General features: G+C 39.7%; 10 protein-coding genes across 10 annotated transcripts; 5 read left to right on the forward strand and 5 right to left on the reverse strand.

The window, feature by feature from the left end:
• Window positions 1–334: 334 nt before the first annotated feature.
• JH06_0615 (type II inositol-trisphosphate-5-phosphatase) lies at window positions 335–1,922 on the forward strand (the record flags this gene model as incomplete). The annotated part of the gene is made up of 6 exons (XM_014674697.1): window positions 335–363; window positions 396–480; window positions 512–561; window positions 594–1,097; window positions 1,128–1,188; window positions 1,218–1,922. The coding sequence occupies 6 exons, from the start codon at window positions 335–337 to the stop codon at window positions 1,920–1,922; spliced, it is 1,434 nt and encodes a 477-aa protein (XP_014530183.1).
• A 253-nt stretch (window positions 1,923–2,175) lies between these two features.
• JH06_0616 (high-affinity choline transporter 1-like protein) lies at window positions 2,176–4,669 on the reverse strand (the record flags this gene model as incomplete). The annotated part of the gene is made up of 5 exons (XM_014674698.1): window positions 2,176–3,825; window positions 3,875–4,045; window positions 4,078–4,353; window positions 4,383–4,603; window positions 4,636–4,669. The coding sequence occupies 5 exons, from the start codon at window positions 4,667–4,669 to the stop codon at window positions 2,176–2,178; spliced, it is 2,352 nt and encodes a 783-aa protein (XP_014530184.1).
• Window positions 4,670–5,031: 362 nt separating this feature from the next.
• Window positions 5,032–5,796, forward strand: JH06_0617 (proteasome subunit beta; the record flags this gene model as incomplete). Its single annotated transcript, XM_014674699.1, has 5 exons — window positions 5,032–5,061; window positions 5,105–5,171; window positions 5,205–5,337; window positions 5,369–5,643; window positions 5,675–5,796. 5 exons carry the CDS (start codon window positions 5,032–5,034, stop codon window positions 5,794–5,796), a joined length of 627 nt encoding a protein of 208 aa, XP_014530185.1.
• A 1,562-nt stretch (window positions 5,797–7,358) lies between these two features.
• Window positions 7,359–9,691, forward strand: JH06_0618 (Peptidase S8/S53 domain-containing protein; the record flags this gene model as incomplete). The annotated part of the gene is made up of 10 exons (XM_014674700.1): window positions 7,359–7,521; window positions 7,670–7,923; window positions 7,955–8,055; window positions 8,086–8,370; window positions 8,402–8,501; window positions 8,666–8,905; window positions 8,946–9,085; window positions 9,115–9,235; window positions 9,266–9,429; window positions 9,460–9,691. 10 exons carry the CDS (start codon window positions 7,359–7,361, stop codon window positions 9,689–9,691), a joined length of 1,800 nt encoding a protein of 599 aa, XP_014530186.1.
• Window positions 9,692–9,720: 29 nt separating this feature from the next.
• Window positions 9,721–10,736, reverse strand: JH06_0619 (hypothetical protein; the record flags this gene model as incomplete). The annotated part of the gene is made up of 8 exons (XM_014674701.1): window positions 9,721–9,815; window positions 9,846–10,004; window positions 10,036–10,216; window positions 10,245–10,311; window positions 10,340–10,390; window positions 10,423–10,553; window positions 10,586–10,659; window positions 10,691–10,736. 8 exons carry the CDS (start codon window positions 10,734–10,736, stop codon window positions 9,721–9,723), a joined length of 804 nt encoding a protein of 267 aa, XP_014530187.1.
• Window positions 10,737–10,768: 32 nt separating this feature from the next.
• On the reverse strand, window positions 10,769–12,353 carry JH06_0620 (ATP-dependent RNA helicase; the record flags this gene model as incomplete). Its single annotated transcript, XM_014674702.1, has 5 exons — window positions 10,769–10,969; window positions 11,000–11,326; window positions 11,357–11,888; window positions 11,917–11,985; window positions 12,016–12,353. 5 exons carry the CDS (start codon window positions 12,351–12,353, stop codon window positions 10,769–10,771), a joined length of 1,467 nt encoding a protein of 488 aa, XP_014530188.1.
• Window positions 12,354–12,402: 49 nt separating this feature from the next.
• Window positions 12,403–13,108, reverse strand: JH06_0621 (gamma carbonic anhydrase mitochondrial-like protein; the record flags this gene model as incomplete). The annotated part of the gene is made up of 4 exons (XM_014674703.1): window positions 12,403–12,555; window positions 12,586–12,860; window positions 12,895–13,038; window positions 13,072–13,108. The coding sequence occupies 4 exons, from the start codon at window positions 13,106–13,108 to the stop codon at window positions 12,403–12,405; spliced, it is 609 nt and encodes a 202-aa protein (XP_014530189.1).
• A 606-nt stretch (window positions 13,109–13,714) lies between these two features.
• On the forward strand, window positions 13,715–14,086 carry JH06_0622 (hypothetical protein; the record flags this gene model as incomplete). Its single annotated transcript, XM_014674704.1, has 4 exons — window positions 13,715–13,766; window positions 13,799–13,908; window positions 13,944–13,997; window positions 14,027–14,086. The coding sequence occupies 4 exons, from the start codon at window positions 13,715–13,717 to the stop codon at window positions 14,084–14,086; spliced, it is 276 nt and encodes a 91-aa protein (XP_014530190.1).
• Window positions 14,087–14,170: 84 nt separating this feature from the next.
• Window positions 14,171–14,866, reverse strand: JH06_0623 (hypothetical protein; the record flags this gene model as incomplete). Its single annotated transcript, XM_014674705.1, has 1 exon — window positions 14,171–14,866. The coding sequence occupies one exon, from the start codon at window positions 14,864–14,866 to the stop codon at window positions 14,171–14,173; it is 696 nt and encodes a 231-aa protein (XP_014530191.1).
• Window positions 14,867–15,085: 219 nt separating this feature from the next.
• JH06_0624 (polypeptide n-acetylgalactosaminyltransferase) lies at window positions 15,086–16,374 on the forward strand (the record flags this gene model as incomplete). Its single annotated transcript, XM_014674706.1, has 5 exons — window positions 15,086–15,343; window positions 15,373–15,499; window positions 15,530–15,663; window positions 15,693–16,173; window positions 16,205–16,374. 5 exons carry the CDS (start codon window positions 15,086–15,088, stop codon window positions 16,372–16,374), a joined length of 1,170 nt encoding a protein of 389 aa, XP_014530192.1.
• Between the last annotated feature and the right edge of the window lie 662 nt (window positions 16,375–17,036).

The following is a 17,036-nucleotide window of genomic DNA, read 5'->3' on the forward strand; positions in this document are numbered from 1 at the left end:
AAAGCTCATTAAAATGATTAATATTCACCTATACCGATAAAAAAACATGCAATATAAATACAAAGAAAACACATAAATAGATGTAGGAAATGGATATTAGTATCGCCAGACAAAGCGGTACTACATTCATATTCTTTTTGGATCGAAATGAATGTAATACCGAACCAATCTTTTCTTTTAAAAGAAGTCTAGAACAACAATTTGTCAATTCTTTTATTGACATAAGATAACAAATAAGAGCCCATTTGAGTGTCTATCCAAAACACATATAATGATTTCACCGGATTCCAATTGAAATGCCTGCAAGAATGGAACTTTATGTTAGAATTACTTCATGGCATCAACAATTCGTAGTCGGTTCTCGTAGATTTTTGGAGTATCATTATTACATCTAGGAAAGGAAGCGAATCAAATGACTTTACGGTTGTCGACAGTAATGCTTCCATAGACAATCAACAGCTGTTTACTCTAGACAATAGAGTGTGAAATAATGATTGGAATGACAGGATAGATAATTCAGCGAATTCGTGATCAACGTGTAGAACAAGAAATTAGTAAACAGTATTAATCAGGTGAGTAGACTTACTCCAAAGAGAAGCTGCATTTGTTACTCTTGAGGACCATAAAGTGTGGATTGGAACCTGGAATGTGAATGGACAATTATTAAGGGAAGATGTGGTAAAATGGATTCGAAACACGTCAGAATTGAGTACCGATATGTATGTGCTAGGATTGGAAGAGATGGTTCCTCTGAATCTATGGACCATTCTCTTTGAACGTGGAGTAGAATCAAAACGGGAAGAATGGATCCAAGTGGTTTTGGAAGTACTTCATGACATTCACCAGATTCCATTTATCTGTCTTTCGTCAGTATCGATGGTTGGGCTATTCTTAGCTATATTTGTTCCGTTATCAAAGAGATCCCATTATTCTTCCATATCTACTGGGAAGGTGGCTACAGGAATGATTGGACTCACAGGCAATAAGGGAGCTGTTTCAATTCGTCTCCAGATCCATAACAGTCCAATCATCTTCATTTGCTCTCACTTAACACCACACCCATGGTATATTATGGAAAGAAATCATGATTTCCATAAGTTTGCATAGATAATTGAAGTAATGTATAGAATTTGGGAGGAAATGTTCTATGAAGATCAACCCCTTTCTCCAACAGATTGTGTTATTTGGGTAGGGTTTCAATCAATTTCTAATACTAGATGGGTGATTTGAATTATCGTCTTGATTCATCCTTATCAACAGAAGCACTCTTTAAGAACGCACGTTCCAATTATTCACATCTTATTCAATTTGATCAACTCCATTTGGTTCAACAACAGCATCTTGCCTTTACTGGATTTATAGAGTCTCCAATAACATTTCCTCCAACTTATAAATATGCGAAAGGAAGCAATGAATATGATTCTCGTTCTCGAAGAGGGATTCGAGAACCAGCATGGTGTGATCGAGTATTGTTTACATCCCAGTTGTCTGGAGAAGGAAAACCACTGATTCAGAGTGAGAGATATGATTCATTTCAAGAGGCAAATTCATCTGATCACAAGCCAGTATTCTCAATCCTAACAGTCAGTTCAAAACATATCAATGAGAGAACTCGAGAAATGTTAGCTACAAAGGAGAAAACACGTCTCCTTCAATTGGATCAAGGAACTCCTACTGTAAGTCTATCCAATCATATTCTGGATTTTGGTGATGTGACTACAAAGCAGAGAGTTTGTAAACAAATGTCGATAGTCAATACTTCAAAGAACAATGCATATTTGACCTTCCTCCCTCAGGAGACAGGTGTGTGCAAAGAATGGTTTTCAGTAAATCCGACAGAATTCATGTTGCTTCCACAAGAAGAGAAGATTATAGACATTGAAGTATGTGTTTTACCAAAACATATCAGAGTAGAAGAATGACTGAATGGTAATAATAAGATGATTCGCAAAGGATATGATGTTATCAGTGATGTTCTGTATCTACAAGTGTCTGGAGTTGATATTTACCCCATCTTCCTAAACGTAAATCTCAGTTCCAAAAACATTCATATCTCATCCAAGATCTCTCATCGTCTTCTCCTAGTTGGTTGTCTTGTATGCGCATTGCTTCTGGATACCTACCAACGATATTCATAAACACATGTTTTCAACAAACATCACTCTAAGAGACTAACTAGACACCACGCAATCGTTTTCCAAAGATAGAAACTCTCTTCGAGCCCCTAGATACAAAAGAACTTGGATGATAAATATGAAAGATATCGAGCACAACAAGATTCTTCGTCACAATAAGATACTTTGACAAGTATGAGAGAAGAAGTCCTAAACACACTGAACCAACTACTGATACTGTTCGAAATGGAAGCCAGTAAGGATATGGAATGAAACTGGGAACAGACAGAAGTTCTTCACCAGCACCCAATCGAAGAATTATACCCGCTAGAAACATAACAATTGAACCATATGTATTTATATACTCTGAACAATAAACGCAAAGAAAGAGTTGAGGGAAAATTAGGACATAGGTGAAATCAACTACACATATCCAATAACTATATGGATTCTCCATAGAAAGAGCCAATAGAAAACAAATAACCCCAATAAGAACCATGAATAAACGCCAGATGCCAATCACTTCTGGATCACGTGCTTGAGGTCTTATTACTGCTTTATACATGTTAACAGAAAAAGCAGCTGCAGAAGAGAAGATCATACCTGTAACTGAACTAAGAATGGCTGCTGTGATTCCTAGAATACTCAGAACACTCACAGGCTCAGGAATCAGATACTTCAGAGCGATACTCAGAACATCACGCTCATTCCCATGAATGGAACCAATTTCGTCAAATGTCGCCCAGTCTACAGTCGATGCACATATGGCTATGAAACAAGCAATTATACCACACAATAGCACTCCAGCTCCAGAATACACTGACATTGCAAATGCTGTTTCAACAGTCTTGGAAGAGAGAACTACTTGATAATAAACTTGGTGAGAGGTTCCTCCGAGACAAAACATGAGTGCTTGATCAATCCAGTCGCTCCAAGTTGTGGATGCTATGGAACCTAACCAATTGTCTGTGGAATTAGCAAGAGGTCCAACATATTGACTGGTACAAATATAGAACAGTGCAATGAGAAGACAAATCCCCATTACAATCATTTCAATAACTCCTGTGTATTTGATAGCAAGCATTCCTCGTGTCAATGCTATGGTGAGAGATACAACTACGATTAAAAGAATAGACCACGATGGATCGAGGCCAATGAGAATAGAAAAGGCATGACCTAAGGTCGATAGGGAGACAGCAATCCAAACAAGATCTCCTATCAGTGATGGGATGTACAGAAAAGCGGCCATCCAACTTCCTAAGGTCTCTGCAAAAGCATCAAAGAGAGTCAAATATCCCTTGCTCCGGAAATTATCAGAAAAGAGATATGCAGTTAAGATAAAGCTAATGAAATAAGTCCACGGGCCTTGAGTCCATAGTAGACCTCGATCTGAAGACACAACGCTTTCTCCCGAGCAAAAAAGATACCCGCCGCCTAACCATAGACTTGTCATTGTCATAGATGCTTCGATCCCATTCAAACTACGATTTGCTAATCCATATGCATCTACTGTTTTCATTCGCCCTTTCCTACAGCTCCATAAGCATACAAGAATGAGCAGTAGAGAAAACAGGATAACGATGGAAAAGCCATCTGCGTTAAACGACACATTGGATTCTTCCAAAGGCAAGGCTATAGAGTCTTTTAGTGGATGACTGGGAATGGATACCAGGGAACCAGTGTCCATTCCAACAAAAAATACCATCATGAACTTGCCACGGGAATAAGAACAAACAACTAAGTAAACAGAACTTTTAAACAGGATTGTTAAGAAGGGGATCCTTCTTTCCACAATGCTTTCTGCATATCATGCAGATAATGGCCCAGATAACACAGACAATAAAGGTACCAAAGATCATCTGGAACCAGGGATTCAGGAAGATGTTAAACCCTCGGAAGCGGAATGAGTTCTCCTTCAGTGTCAATGTAGCCTACATATTCAAAAACACACATTAAGGTGAACCTCCAAGAAATCGTCATCTAACTCCTGGAGATAGAAGAGGAGATCGCCCTCAGCACACAGAGACTTAATCAGATTGACAACTGTGTTACGGTAAACGAAGTCAATACGCTGGTGAATTGTAATAATAACACTCTCAGCATCCTTTGGACCCTCATACTTTACATCAATAACAAGAACATCAGCTTCCTTCACAACATACTCATAAGTAAGATTAAAGAGAGCGGTGTCAACTAAGTACTTATGCTTTGGAGTAAAGGTATGGTTGAAGTTGGTGAACTATACTTAGAAACGAATCACACTCATACTTCAATTTCGTATTCCATCATATTGGATCCATAGGGAGGATTTATCAACTTCTTCTTGGGAGTACATATATCGGCAACATCGATCCAGATTGGTGTCTGCGATGTCGAACAGAATTTCGCTACATAACCCCACTCGTTTGACTCGCAGTCAATATAGGCCATTTCACCTGCAGGAGTTTCCGGAAAACCTTTTTCTGCAGCACACTTCTGGGAAGCAACCACTATGTATGAATCAACTAGAAATCCTAATTACGGGCTATCAGGAGAAAAACAACTGTAACCTTCATAATATTCTGAATGGTATGGAAGGGAGACAATGGGAGTTTCAACAGTGGAATACTAATTCTTATTGGACATTTTGTTTTCTTCTTCTCTTGTCTAGGAGGAGTAGAATAGCATGCTAAAGCAGATTAGATGGTTTGTATCGAAAATGATGTGAATCCTCCAAAAGACTACAGTAGGAAGCATGATGATAACAAATCGATATAAGAACAATACAAACCGAAAAGGGCATGTATATCGAGAGAAAGATAACAAAATTGATGGTAGTAAATAATCCCTAACAAAGCAGAAGTAAAAAGGGAAATAGGGACATATAATAATCGAAAACGATTTGGGGGCTTCTTCACTTTTCAGTGCAGATAGATACATGAATCATTTTGAAGGAAACGAAAACGAAGTGTCTACAGGAATAGGAAGTTTTGAGTTGTTGTCATCTGTAGACAACCATCATGGCAATTCGCCTCAAGGACTGTGTAGTTATGGGAGCCGATTCCCGCTCGTCTGCTGGTTTGTATCTTTTACAATGAATTAATTCATTAGGTGTTTACGTAGCCAATCGCGTTACAGACAAAATTGAACAAATTGATGATCGTATTTTCATGTGCCGATCAGGTTCTGCTGCTGATACACAGAAGATTGGACGTCTGATCCGTTCTCAACTGGAGCAGTTCAGGTATTGTATTCTATAGTCTTATTTCTTTTAGAACAATGTATGGGTACGAACCCATTGTTCGAAATGCTGCCACTCTTGCTCACACTATCATCTATAAATACAAAGACCAACTTCAGGCGGGAATCATTGTAGCTGGAGTCGATGACGTTGATGGTGCTTCAATATATGAAGTGACTCTTGGAGGCAGTATGTTGAAGCAGGATGTGTGTCTTGGTGGTTCCGGGTCCACATACATCTATGGCTATGTTGATAGTAACTATAATCCTAATATGACTCCCGAAGAGGGAGAAGAATTTGTACGAAGAGGTACCGATTTGTAGATGATATGACTATGTAGCAATCCAACTGGCTATTTCTCGTGACGGGCATTCAGGGGGTGTCGTGCGAACTGCTATTATCAGAAAGGAGGGTGTTACACGTAAAGTTCTCACAGAAAAAGACTTCTTATATGCAAATTGAGACCCATTGTTTGTGGATATCACATTTTCTCGTATCATTTCCGGTAGTTATCAGAGAAAGAATTCTTAGGTATTTCGAAATTACTGGGATGCAGAGACTGTTGCCACTGGCAAGTAATGGAAAGGACAAAAACTGAAATAGAATCCAACATATTCTCACATTTGTCCCATACTTCATGGGTTAAGGAAGAGTACATTTCAACGGTATAACGACTGTTAGCGATTCATCTAACATGTATCTGATTAAGCATTGTGATGACATCAACAACAGTACTGAGGATCGATCCAAATAATGTTTTTTCTAAGTTAGTATATTCCAAAAACAAATGTCCACGAGAGAAAGTGGGTTTCTGAACAACACAAAAGTCATGGTTCTAATGAATGATGAGTCACTGTCTAATGTGTAGCATGGAGTATCTTATCCTTATAACGATTGTCGTATTTACTCGTCATACCACGTAATCAGATTGTTGTGATTGACTACAATATGATTTCAATCCAATATGAACAATACTATTCGCTAGAAACAAAGAGGTTCGTAGAAAGACACCCTTCAATTGTCAAGCCATTGAATAGAGACCATCAGATGAAAGGTAAGACTGTTTTACTAGTAGGACAACTATAGCACGTGAGAAGAAACGAGCTGGTGACTATATAGTCAAGGTGCTAACAGTACCAACGATGTTTATTCCTGCAACAAACTACTGGAGGTCAGAATACCTCAAAAAGATAGTTGCACTAGAATAGGGAAAGGGGTTACGGTCAACAGTTACACCTATTGTCAATTATCCAATCAATATCAAGTGGCGTTATACTACTATTCCCGCGAAAGAACCATCTAGGGGCCCAATCTTACCTAAAACGGACATCTTTTTGTCAGAATAATTAATTGCCAATGGTTCTTCTGCCACTACTCCTTTTATTTAGCCTTGCTACATCGGTCGGAGAAGTAGAAAGGTGTGTAATCGACTCCTTTACGACAAACCTACATACTCCCCTTTCGTATCTTTCCGATGAAGACAAGATTGCAGCATTCAATGTAGGTCACTGGCATTGTCTCTTGACCAGACTATTGATGCTCATGATGAAGATCGTTATTACGTGATTCTAGCAGATGGAGTGGATGTAGTAGACTTTCAAGAGAGCCTTCCCTTTTTTTCTTCACTTCGTTTTCATCTCGAACTGGAATTAATCGGAGGCCAGAACAAAGCGCTATTCGTTACATGTAAAAAGTCCTTTTTCCTGCAGCGATCGGTTAAGAAGATGATCTCTTCTTATGTTCCTGTACCAACCGTTGCTCGTATTCCTATGGCTTTAATTCACGCAATTATGGGTAAACTAGAATCCAATGATGTGTTGAACATTACGTTGAAGTACTATCCTGATCAGGAAAAGTCCAACATGGTTTCGGCAACTTCTTTCAGCGCATATTTAGAATCATCTAATGAGAAACTATGTACATGTTGTCATTTCTTCTAATCTGTAGCAGAGAGTTCGATTGTAAACTACCTAGTTCATTCTTCACTCTCTGCATCAGATTCTCTTCCTTCAACTTCTTTCTCGATGACTCCTTCGGGTTCTTCAATACTGGTTCCTGCTTCTAAACTGTTGTCCACTCTTGCCGGTATGGTTCAAACTCATTCCATTGCTTCAATTTCGATGGTAACTCGGATGAAGCTGGTCGGGCTTCGTTCAGAACCTGCTGCAGAGTCATCTCAACAAGGACGTATTACTAGAAGTGATCTAATAATGAAGGTCGTCTTAATGATTACATGCGTCAGGTCATCGTAGATGGTAAGTACTCTCCCTATGGTGAAGAGTCAAACATTCTTTCTAAGCATAATCTTCATATCCTTATGATTCCATTGATGTAGCTTCTTTGATTCCACATGGTCAGAATGTTCTCGTGGGTGTTGGAGATAGTGGTATTGATGTGAAAAGCACCTTCTACTATGATCCTAATCACAATGTGAAGTATGCTAAGAGTGGTCTGGATTCGAATCATCGGAAGATTGCGCTTTATTATCCCTTCATTGATTCTACAGAAGCAACTACAGGAGGTCATGGTACACATGTGTGTGGAACATTGGCTGGTAAAGCTCATGATGATGATGTCTCAGACTACAATGTAGAAGGAAAGAGATCAGATAATAGAATAGGGATTAGCTTCTGAAGCTCGTATTGTGTTCTTTGATATGGAGAATACACAAGAAGAATTCTATTCTCCAGCTGATCTCTATTCACGGTATTTCGATGTGTTGTAAGAATTGAGTACCGCGATTTAATGTAGTTATTCCCTTGGTGTACGTATTGTTAGTAACAGTTGGGGATCAATTGAGACATACGATTATGATGAGGAATGTACGGATGTGGATAAGTTCGTGTGGGAGAATAATGATATGACAATTGTTTTTGCTGCAGGAAATGATGGAGAATTAGGCTTCAATACTGTGGGAACCCCTGGTTTAGCAAAGAACAGTATTTGTGTTGGCTCTAGCAACGGGCACTATGTTGTACAAGATAAATTCGATTACATCTCGTATTTCTCATCTAGAGGAAATCGTTATTCAAATCGGTACGTATGATGGAATTCCATAAATTGACAGAATTATGCCTCATGTAGTAAGTATTGGAGATATGAGATCTGCGAAGTCGTTGAGTCGATATGATTGTCATAATGACTGTGATGATCACAGCGATACTATCGTTATGGGCGGAACATATCCACTTCTTGATAATCAATGGATCACTTAACATGCACTTCAATGGCTACACCTTCTGTTTCGGCCGCTGTTGCAATCATCACGCAATACTTGACAGAAGGTTATTACCAGAATCGTACATATTTTTGTCATTTTTAAATTTCAGAGTCTGTAGATATTCGTGCTTCATTGATCAAGGCAATGATTATTCACAGTACGGTTCCTACGAAGGGATACTGCTTGAAATCAAAGACGTGCCAAGAGTATACCAGTGATCGGAAGTATTTTGAGGGTTGGGGAAGAGTTCAGCTGGACCAGGTGTTACGATTTGATGATAGCGATTTTGAGTTATTTTTGTATTATGGCCAGATTAATAAGAAGAAGGAGAATGTTGTATTCAGAATCCCCGTTAAGATATCCTGATGATGAGTATCAATGTGATCTTAAGTTATACGATACCAAAGCATTTAAAGCCACTATGGTCTATACAGATCCTCCAGTTTCAGAAACTTCATCGAATTTGCTTGGAAATGATATTGACATGACCATTAAGATTGAAGGAAGTTCTTCTGTATTGTATCCAAATGGGTTGGATTTGTCGGAATATTTCATTGTAGAGGAGCGAGTGAGGATCGTTACAACAATATTGAACAAATCACGATTCCCGAGGGAGAACTGTCTGAAGGAAGAGTGGTGATTGTGACTATTTCCCGTTATAATCTGATTAAGAAATTGCAAGTAAGGATTCTAGGAATGACTGAAATCAAGCCTTTTTCTGTTGTGTTTACTGGAAGCTTTGACGTTGATAAGATTGAGATTACAGATGATACAAGCAAGAATGAGAAGGACGAGCCTCAATCTCAGCGAAGCAATGGAATCAATATTGCGGTTGTGATAGTGATACTGGCTATCATTATCATACTGGTGATAGTGTATGACAGATGGAAGAACCTTAGTTGTAGTGTGGTGAAAATCTGTCGAAAGAAGACTAGAGAGAATATGATGCGTGCTGGACGTGGAAATCAATCAAATGCTACATCTTCTATGCCCAATCATGGTACTGTGAATCCTCCCATGGGATATGGCATGCCTAATCAGGGTGTTATGGGTGCAGTTAATCCTCCTATGGGATATGGTGTGCCTGTACAAGCTATTCCCGTAGCTTCTCCATACCTTCCTCCTCAGAATAAGTAATGGGATGTAATGTTTGTTAAAGAAACAGTTTATTGAGGAGGAGCATCTCCTTTGAGTAAGGCTAAGGCAAAGTATCGAAGTAAAGAAATATCTTCTTGAAGGAAGCGACCTGAAGATAAGAAAGCTAGACATCAACCTAATGACTCTCGATTACCATTGTGTGTTATTCCTCTCGTCATATCTGCTTTTAAATCTTCAAATATACTTCTTGTATGACTCACTGCCAATTCTTCCACCATTTCAGGGTCGATTTCAGGATTATTCTTGAGGATATAATAGACACTCTTTTTGATCTCTTCAAAGGTCAAAATGCCTACAATTCACATCTTCTAATAAGCACCCACCATCATCAGAAAAATCAACAGATCGGAAGATGTAGTCCATACGATCATTTTCCGTTCCCTTAGTATTAGAAAAAAGGAAAGACTTAACGAGTTGGGCATAAGCAAATGTATGAACGAAATCGCGGATATTCACAACTCCATCTCCATCATGGTCCCAAACATGTAACATCGTGCGACAAATCTATATGAGATGGAATGGAGACATATACATCCATATCATCAACATCAATCTCCTGGAAGATCGAGACAAAATCTTCAAGAGAAAGAACTTTCATCCTACATTACACTCAATTTAGGAAACTACGAAACAATTCCATTCTTCCAGACATGAGCACGACGATAGAACTCATAGAATCTATTAATTAACCAAATGGATCCATATCTGACATAGCGCGCAACTGATTGTACATAAAGCGGTTATATAGAGGATCCTCTTCAACGATTGATTCCATCGTTATCTTATCATCTAATAACGTTGGTTCTCTCTGTTGCACTTGATCCGATGGCGTTGGAACATCCTACTTGTAGTAGTCTTTCTTCATCAATTTACTTGTTCCGATTGATTTTCTTTCCCCTTTGTCCTCGATTGATCGTATAATTTCTTGATAATGTACAGAGAGCCCACTATAACTCAACAAACATATCCAAATCGTACTACCAATAGCAGCAACTCCAACAAATCGAACTACCTTATTATCCATTCGTAGGAAGAAATGTATGAACAAACATCCAATTACTTCAACCATGTATGAACCTTTTTCTCAAACGCTCCTTTATCATCCAGTGTAACTAATTCCACAGGCATATTGAACTCCTTCTCCACTTGCTTCATGAATTCCATATCCCTCGCTTCGTCTTCTAAGAAGGTAACTGCTACTCCCTTGCGACCCATACGCCCTGTACGGCCTGTACGATGCAAAAATGTCTCACAATCCTACATTCAACCAATCCACTTATTACCTACAACAGTTTCATTACGCATCGGGATATCAAAATTAACCACCAGCGAAACATCGAGAACATCAATACCTCGAGCCAGCAAATCTGTTGTCACTAACACTTTAATTTCGCCTGATCGGAAAGACTGAAGAATCTTTACTCGTTGACGCTGATCCATATCCCCTCCACGAATCAGTCCTGCCTTGTGACCATGACTTACTAACCATTGATGAAGTCGATCTGCAGTTTCACGACGATTCACAAAAATGCATGTCTGACAGACATCCATCAACTCATACAGTGTTGTCAATGACTGACATTTCGCCTCATAGGTTGGAGTATGAATAGCTAACTACAACTGACCTCCTAATCTATTCTCTACTAGGAGTACTGTGTCCAGCCGTAATTCTGTGGTGAGTTTTCGAATCTCAACTGCACCCGGAGCAATCTTACGAGCGAAGTGAAGTACCTTCTCATCGAATGTTGCTGAAAAAAGAAGCACCTGAATTGGTAATTGCATGCCGTTGAACATTTTGGTGAGTGTCATGATATCGGCTGCAAATGGCCTGTTCCGAAGCATTTCATCGGCTTCATCAATCACCATACACACGAGATAACGATAATCAAAACCGTTACTCATGATTGCTTTCTTAATGGCACCCACACTTCCAATCACCACCTGAGCTGTTGGATCATAGTGGACTCCTTGGATGACACAGGTTGTACGGATAGAGGTGAACGAACACAACTTGGTAATTACATCGTTAATTTGAAGAATCAACTCACGAGTATGAGCGAGAATCAGTACTTGATGACAGGCATATTGTTCTCGGACGTAACAAAGGGTGCCTAGTGAAAAACACACTGTCTTGCCACTTCCATTCTGGGCCTGTGCAATAAGATGACGACGAGGTCTACATCAAAGTTGGATCAAACTTCTACTGAGAAAGAATATAAGGAACTGCTTGAGCTTGAATAAGAGACGGCCGGTTGAATCCCATCACTTCGTACCTATCTATAACAAAATACCACCACAATTACAGCGCTCGAATGAATCTGGGGTCGATACCCATCTGCTCAAATGCTGTTGCTGCGAGAAGGCGGTTTTCAGCCATGACAGTCAGCCCTACATCCTCATCTACCAATCCTGACTCTGTTGTTACAAAGGTTTGAATCTCATCGGTTTGTTCCACTTTAGGAACTGTAATGTCTTTAGGAACGTACTCGCTGGCGGTTGGCCTCATATATAGACCCGACAGAGTCACGGCTGAATCTCCAGGAGTCTCACGCAATTCCGCTAGGGCTGCTTTAGGATCTAAAGTATTACTCAAATCAGAATTAATGACAGTTCGAGATCGGCTCCATACAAAAAATGACATCAAACAAACAAGCCACTTTATAAAGATAAATAATCACATTGCGATAGACTTAGTTGGTGCGGAACTTCATTCCATAATCTCCCTTGATCTCCGCAGCACTCTTCTTTCCCAATTCGACATACTCACTCGCACTGTGTTCCAGATGGGCTCTCTCCTCATCTCTAAGCTTTCGTACAAACTTTGCAGGGTTGCCAGTCCACAACTAGTTCTAATCTCCCATTCACACACTCACCTCTCCAGAAGGAATCTGTTGTCCTTTCTCAACAACAGAACCAGCACCAACCATTGAGTATGTTCCTACATGACTTCCCTCCTCCAGTACAGCTCCCATGCCAATCAGAGTGTAATCCTCAACAGAACAGGCATTCAGGATTGCTCCATGGCCAATCGTAACGTTGTTTCCAACTGTACAAGTGCCATCACAATTATGATTCTTCTTGGTGGAAATCACTACAGCCCGATCCTGCACGTTCGTATTCTCTCCAATCGTAATTGCATTCTCATCTCCTATAGAATGAATAGGAAGAGAAGACAATCCTACCTCGAACAACAGCATTGTACCAAACAGAAGAACCAGAAGCCATCTTAACGTCTCCAATTACGGCAGCATTGGGAGCAACAAATGCACTAGAATTTATGGCAGGAAGCTTGTTGTAGATTCCCATAATCGGACGGTGACGAGAATCTACAAATAAACACTTCCAAACGTTCAGTCTACAGGTTTCCATAAATTTATTCTCGTTGGCCATCCTCATTCCTGCTCTTTCCAAAGCTTGACCCGTCTCGCGGAAAGCCTTTCCCGTCTGCCGTCATTAGATTTCTATATCCATTACCTACCAAATACATGAACTTCTGGAACATCTCGTTGTGTATTAATAGTTCTTTTGTGGAATTGAAATTGGGTGAGTATGGCCTATTTCCCGTTTCTCGTCTTGTTTATTTAGGGCACATTTAATTCATCTCGGCCCAATTCCGGTTTGCTGAATCCAACTCCTCGGAGATATCGCTATTCATGGAATTGCATTGAAATGACATAGAAATACAATTGAAATCTTAGGCGAACAACTGTGTTCACGATGATCCAAGCCTTCTCTTCAAGAAATGATTATTCCCGATTGTTAAGCTAATGAGATAACTCATTCAGTCCTTTCAGTGGTACTTATAATGATAGGGAGATACTTTCTATGTCGAATTTCGAAATGATTATACTAGAAAATGACCAGCTATCGCATTAAGATGGAGTTATGATGAGTATCCAGAAATCGTCTTGTTTTTGTTCAATTTGTTTCATGTCCATTCTCTCTGTGGATAGAAGGATGCCTCACTTATCGAATGAAGAATTCCTATCTGAATTAGTAAATATGTCAAAGAAGACATTTAGTTCGGGTACTGTGTCGATTTCTTTCAAACGTTGTAATGGATTGAAGATTGAATCTGAAACACAGATAATGAGGGAGTAAATTGCTTCCCTTCTAAAAAGGCAGAGGTTGTAGATGTACAGAAGAATCGGTGTCTGATTCGGGCAGTGTATAAGAATACAAAGATTAGCACAATTGTAATTATCTTCTTGATTTCTTTCTGATCTCATAGGTATCACTGAAAGACGTAGTTTCCTTCAATGCAAGTATTTCGAGTGCTCTTAGAGTAATTGTACTTTAGATTTATTATCGTAGGGTTCAGTTACATTTTTGGAACGAAAACAAAAGAAAACGAAGTTGGCTAATAGTGGTTGAAGTGTTTGTACTCAACACTCATGGGAATATACTCACCTCACAGTAGTTGCAAGCGTTTAGAACCCATCAGACATAGTGTATCAATCAAACAGCAGAAAGGACAAATTGATACGAAGAACAATCAACAAACTGCACGGGAGGATATTCGTATTGTCCCTCATACTGGCAAACGCTACCCGGGACTGGACGGTCCTTAACATGCATAGCAATATGAATACGTTGTTTTCCAGCAAATTCCAGATAGTTACACACTCGAGATAGATCGTCCAAAAATACCCCCTTCCGCTTTAGTTGAAGGAGCTCTGGAGGAACGCCCAGACCCCGCGCTAGTGCAGCTCGTAACTCATAAATATAGGTATTCCCATATGCATACACACACTTCTCACGTTTCTTCTTTACAACCTTATTGACTGCAAGTCCGGCTAATGCAGGAATTAGAACTAGGCCTCCAGTAGCTGCACATGCAGCGGCAGCCACTCCGACCCCAACAATTCGTCGATTTCGTTTTTGATGATGTGAATTATCCTCTACATAAACAGAAATCATTGGTCCTGAAGGAGCTTCCATCAGAGGAAAGACAAGAGGAACTGCCGGAAGCGGAATCATAGGAACAGGCTGTGGAGGCGAGGAAATATATGTTGACTCTTGTACATCGGTATATACATTTGTTACAGGAGGTTGATAGGAAGCATAAGTAGGAATTGTGTTGTATGTTGCCTCTGTCGAAGCTGATTTTTCTGGAATAATCACTTGAATCGGTTTTTGAGAGTTGTAATCCATAATGGAGTACTTTCTGACCAAAGGGATACTGATTGCACAAAACACGATATCCCTTATTGGGTGGATTCAATTTGTCCATACAGATTCATTTTCGAAACTAGACTGCCATACTCTCAATAATCCACAACACCTGTTGTCGCCTTATGAGAACAAACCTCGAGCTCCAAGCCATAGAGAACATTGAATCTGGTACTGATACAGTCAACAGATATAATAACTATGCGCAGGACCACACTCTTTGTTTATTTTTCATTGGTGTTTGTCATTGCGTTATTTTCAGGATTTGTATGGTTTAACCGGAGTTTGTCTCAATTGAGCAAGTTTCCTGCAGAAGGAAGAAAGTCCCATTTGCGACTTGCCTATGACTTCCAATCTCCTCAGACAGTAGATGAATATTATGCAAATACAAAACGCTTCAGTGTAGTGATTGTGACACATAAAGAGGCACTACTGGAGAAGACATATCCTATAAAGAAAGTGAAGCTGTTGGTATATTCTTAATAAAGAATGTACTCAACATTCTAGAGAACACTCCCAAGAACCGACTCCAGGAAGTCTTAATTGTTGATGATGCCAATGATCCACCAATTACGTGGAATCCAGACCCTGAACATGTTCGTATTGTTCGATCAGGTCACCATCGTATTTATTCTTAATATTTAGATGAGAGACTGGGACTTATTCGTGCTAGAATCCTTGGAGGTAACTCTGCTGGAGGTGACCTTATTGCTTTTCTTGATGCTCACTGCAGAGTGAGCCCAAAGTGGTTGGATTCTCCTTATAGACTTATCATGGAAGTAGGAATGTGAAAAGTGGTTCAGACTAGAATAATCGTACGATTGTCAATTTTGTTGACTTCATCATGAATGAAGATTTTTCTGTCAAGCCAGCTAGCAATGGTATTGGATCGTCTGCTTCTATTTACAAGACACTGAGACAGTTCTGGGGTGGTGGCTCACGAACTGACGATTATACGCCTATCACTATGGGGATGTTTGCTATCTCCAAATATTGGTGGAATATGGGTCAGATGGATCCTGCCCTGCAAATTTGGGGAGGAGAGAACGTAGAGATTTCATTCCGCACTTGGCTGTGTGGTGGTCGAATTGTAGTTGCTCGAGACTCGTATGTGGCTCATTTATTCCGCACAAAGCCTTCCTACACTTACGATGTGTCGCTTGTTACAAAGAATTATATACGTGTTGCTCATATCTGGTTAGATGAGCCAAGCTTGAAAGAATTTTATAAAGAACACAATTTAGTATATACTCCAGGTGTTCTACCTGAATCAGTCGGTGACATTTCTGGTAAAGTTGAGGAAAGCAATATAATTGGTAGATCGACTCAAACTGAAAGAGGATCTACATTGTAAACCCTTCAGTACTTATTTGGAAATGTTCAAGGGTCGAACGTTCTGTCCTTCTCCGAGCAATGGATGTGGTTCTACATATAGTGTAATACCAAGTGATATAACAGAGTCTGTGAATACCATTTTCAACATTGAATAAAGTGTTTGTGAAAAAGAATTCCCACACCGGGAATCGAACCCGGATCGGCAGGGTGAGAGCCTGCTATCCTAACCAATTAGACTATATGGGACCTATTTTTAGTTCATTCTATTCTCTAATAAGGTTAGACTATCATAAGAAACATAGTGAAAAAAGGGAAAATGGTAAAAGAATTACAGTCCTAGTTCTATGTATGATACCATCCAACCACCCTTACCGTCGGCAACTCGAATTAAATCCAAATCATCTTGCGATTCCTCTTTCAGTGAAGCTGATAGTTCCTTTTGAATTTGCTCTTCAATCTTCTTCACTTCTTCCAGTTCTGATGAGTCCAATACACTATCCATCAACTCTGTAGTGTCGTGATTGGTTGGATTATTCGAATCACTTTGTTGTTGCTGACACTCTTGTTTCTGAGACGATAAAGAGATTTGAGGTGGTGGCTGTGAAGAGTTAGAAAGAACATTCGTTTGCTGTAATAACATAGCTGTGTGACCAAGCACCGTTTGAGGTAACATTGGCTTTGGCTGAGACGAAACAGAGGGGACTGCTCGACTTGATGGAACTGATTCCCTACTTCCAGAAACTGAAGAATGCGATGAATGGGAATGATTCAAGGATCCCCTCACAACTGATGGAAGAGGTGGATTCAAACGAATTAG

The sequence above is a fragment of the Blastocystis sp. subtype 4 genome (assembly GCF_000743755.1).
Source record: "Blastocystis sp. subtype 4 strain WR1 chromosome Unknown seqid_0003, whole genome shotgun sequence".
NCBI lineage: Eukaryota > Bigyra > Opalinata > Blastocystidae > Blastocystis > Blastocystis sp. subtype 4.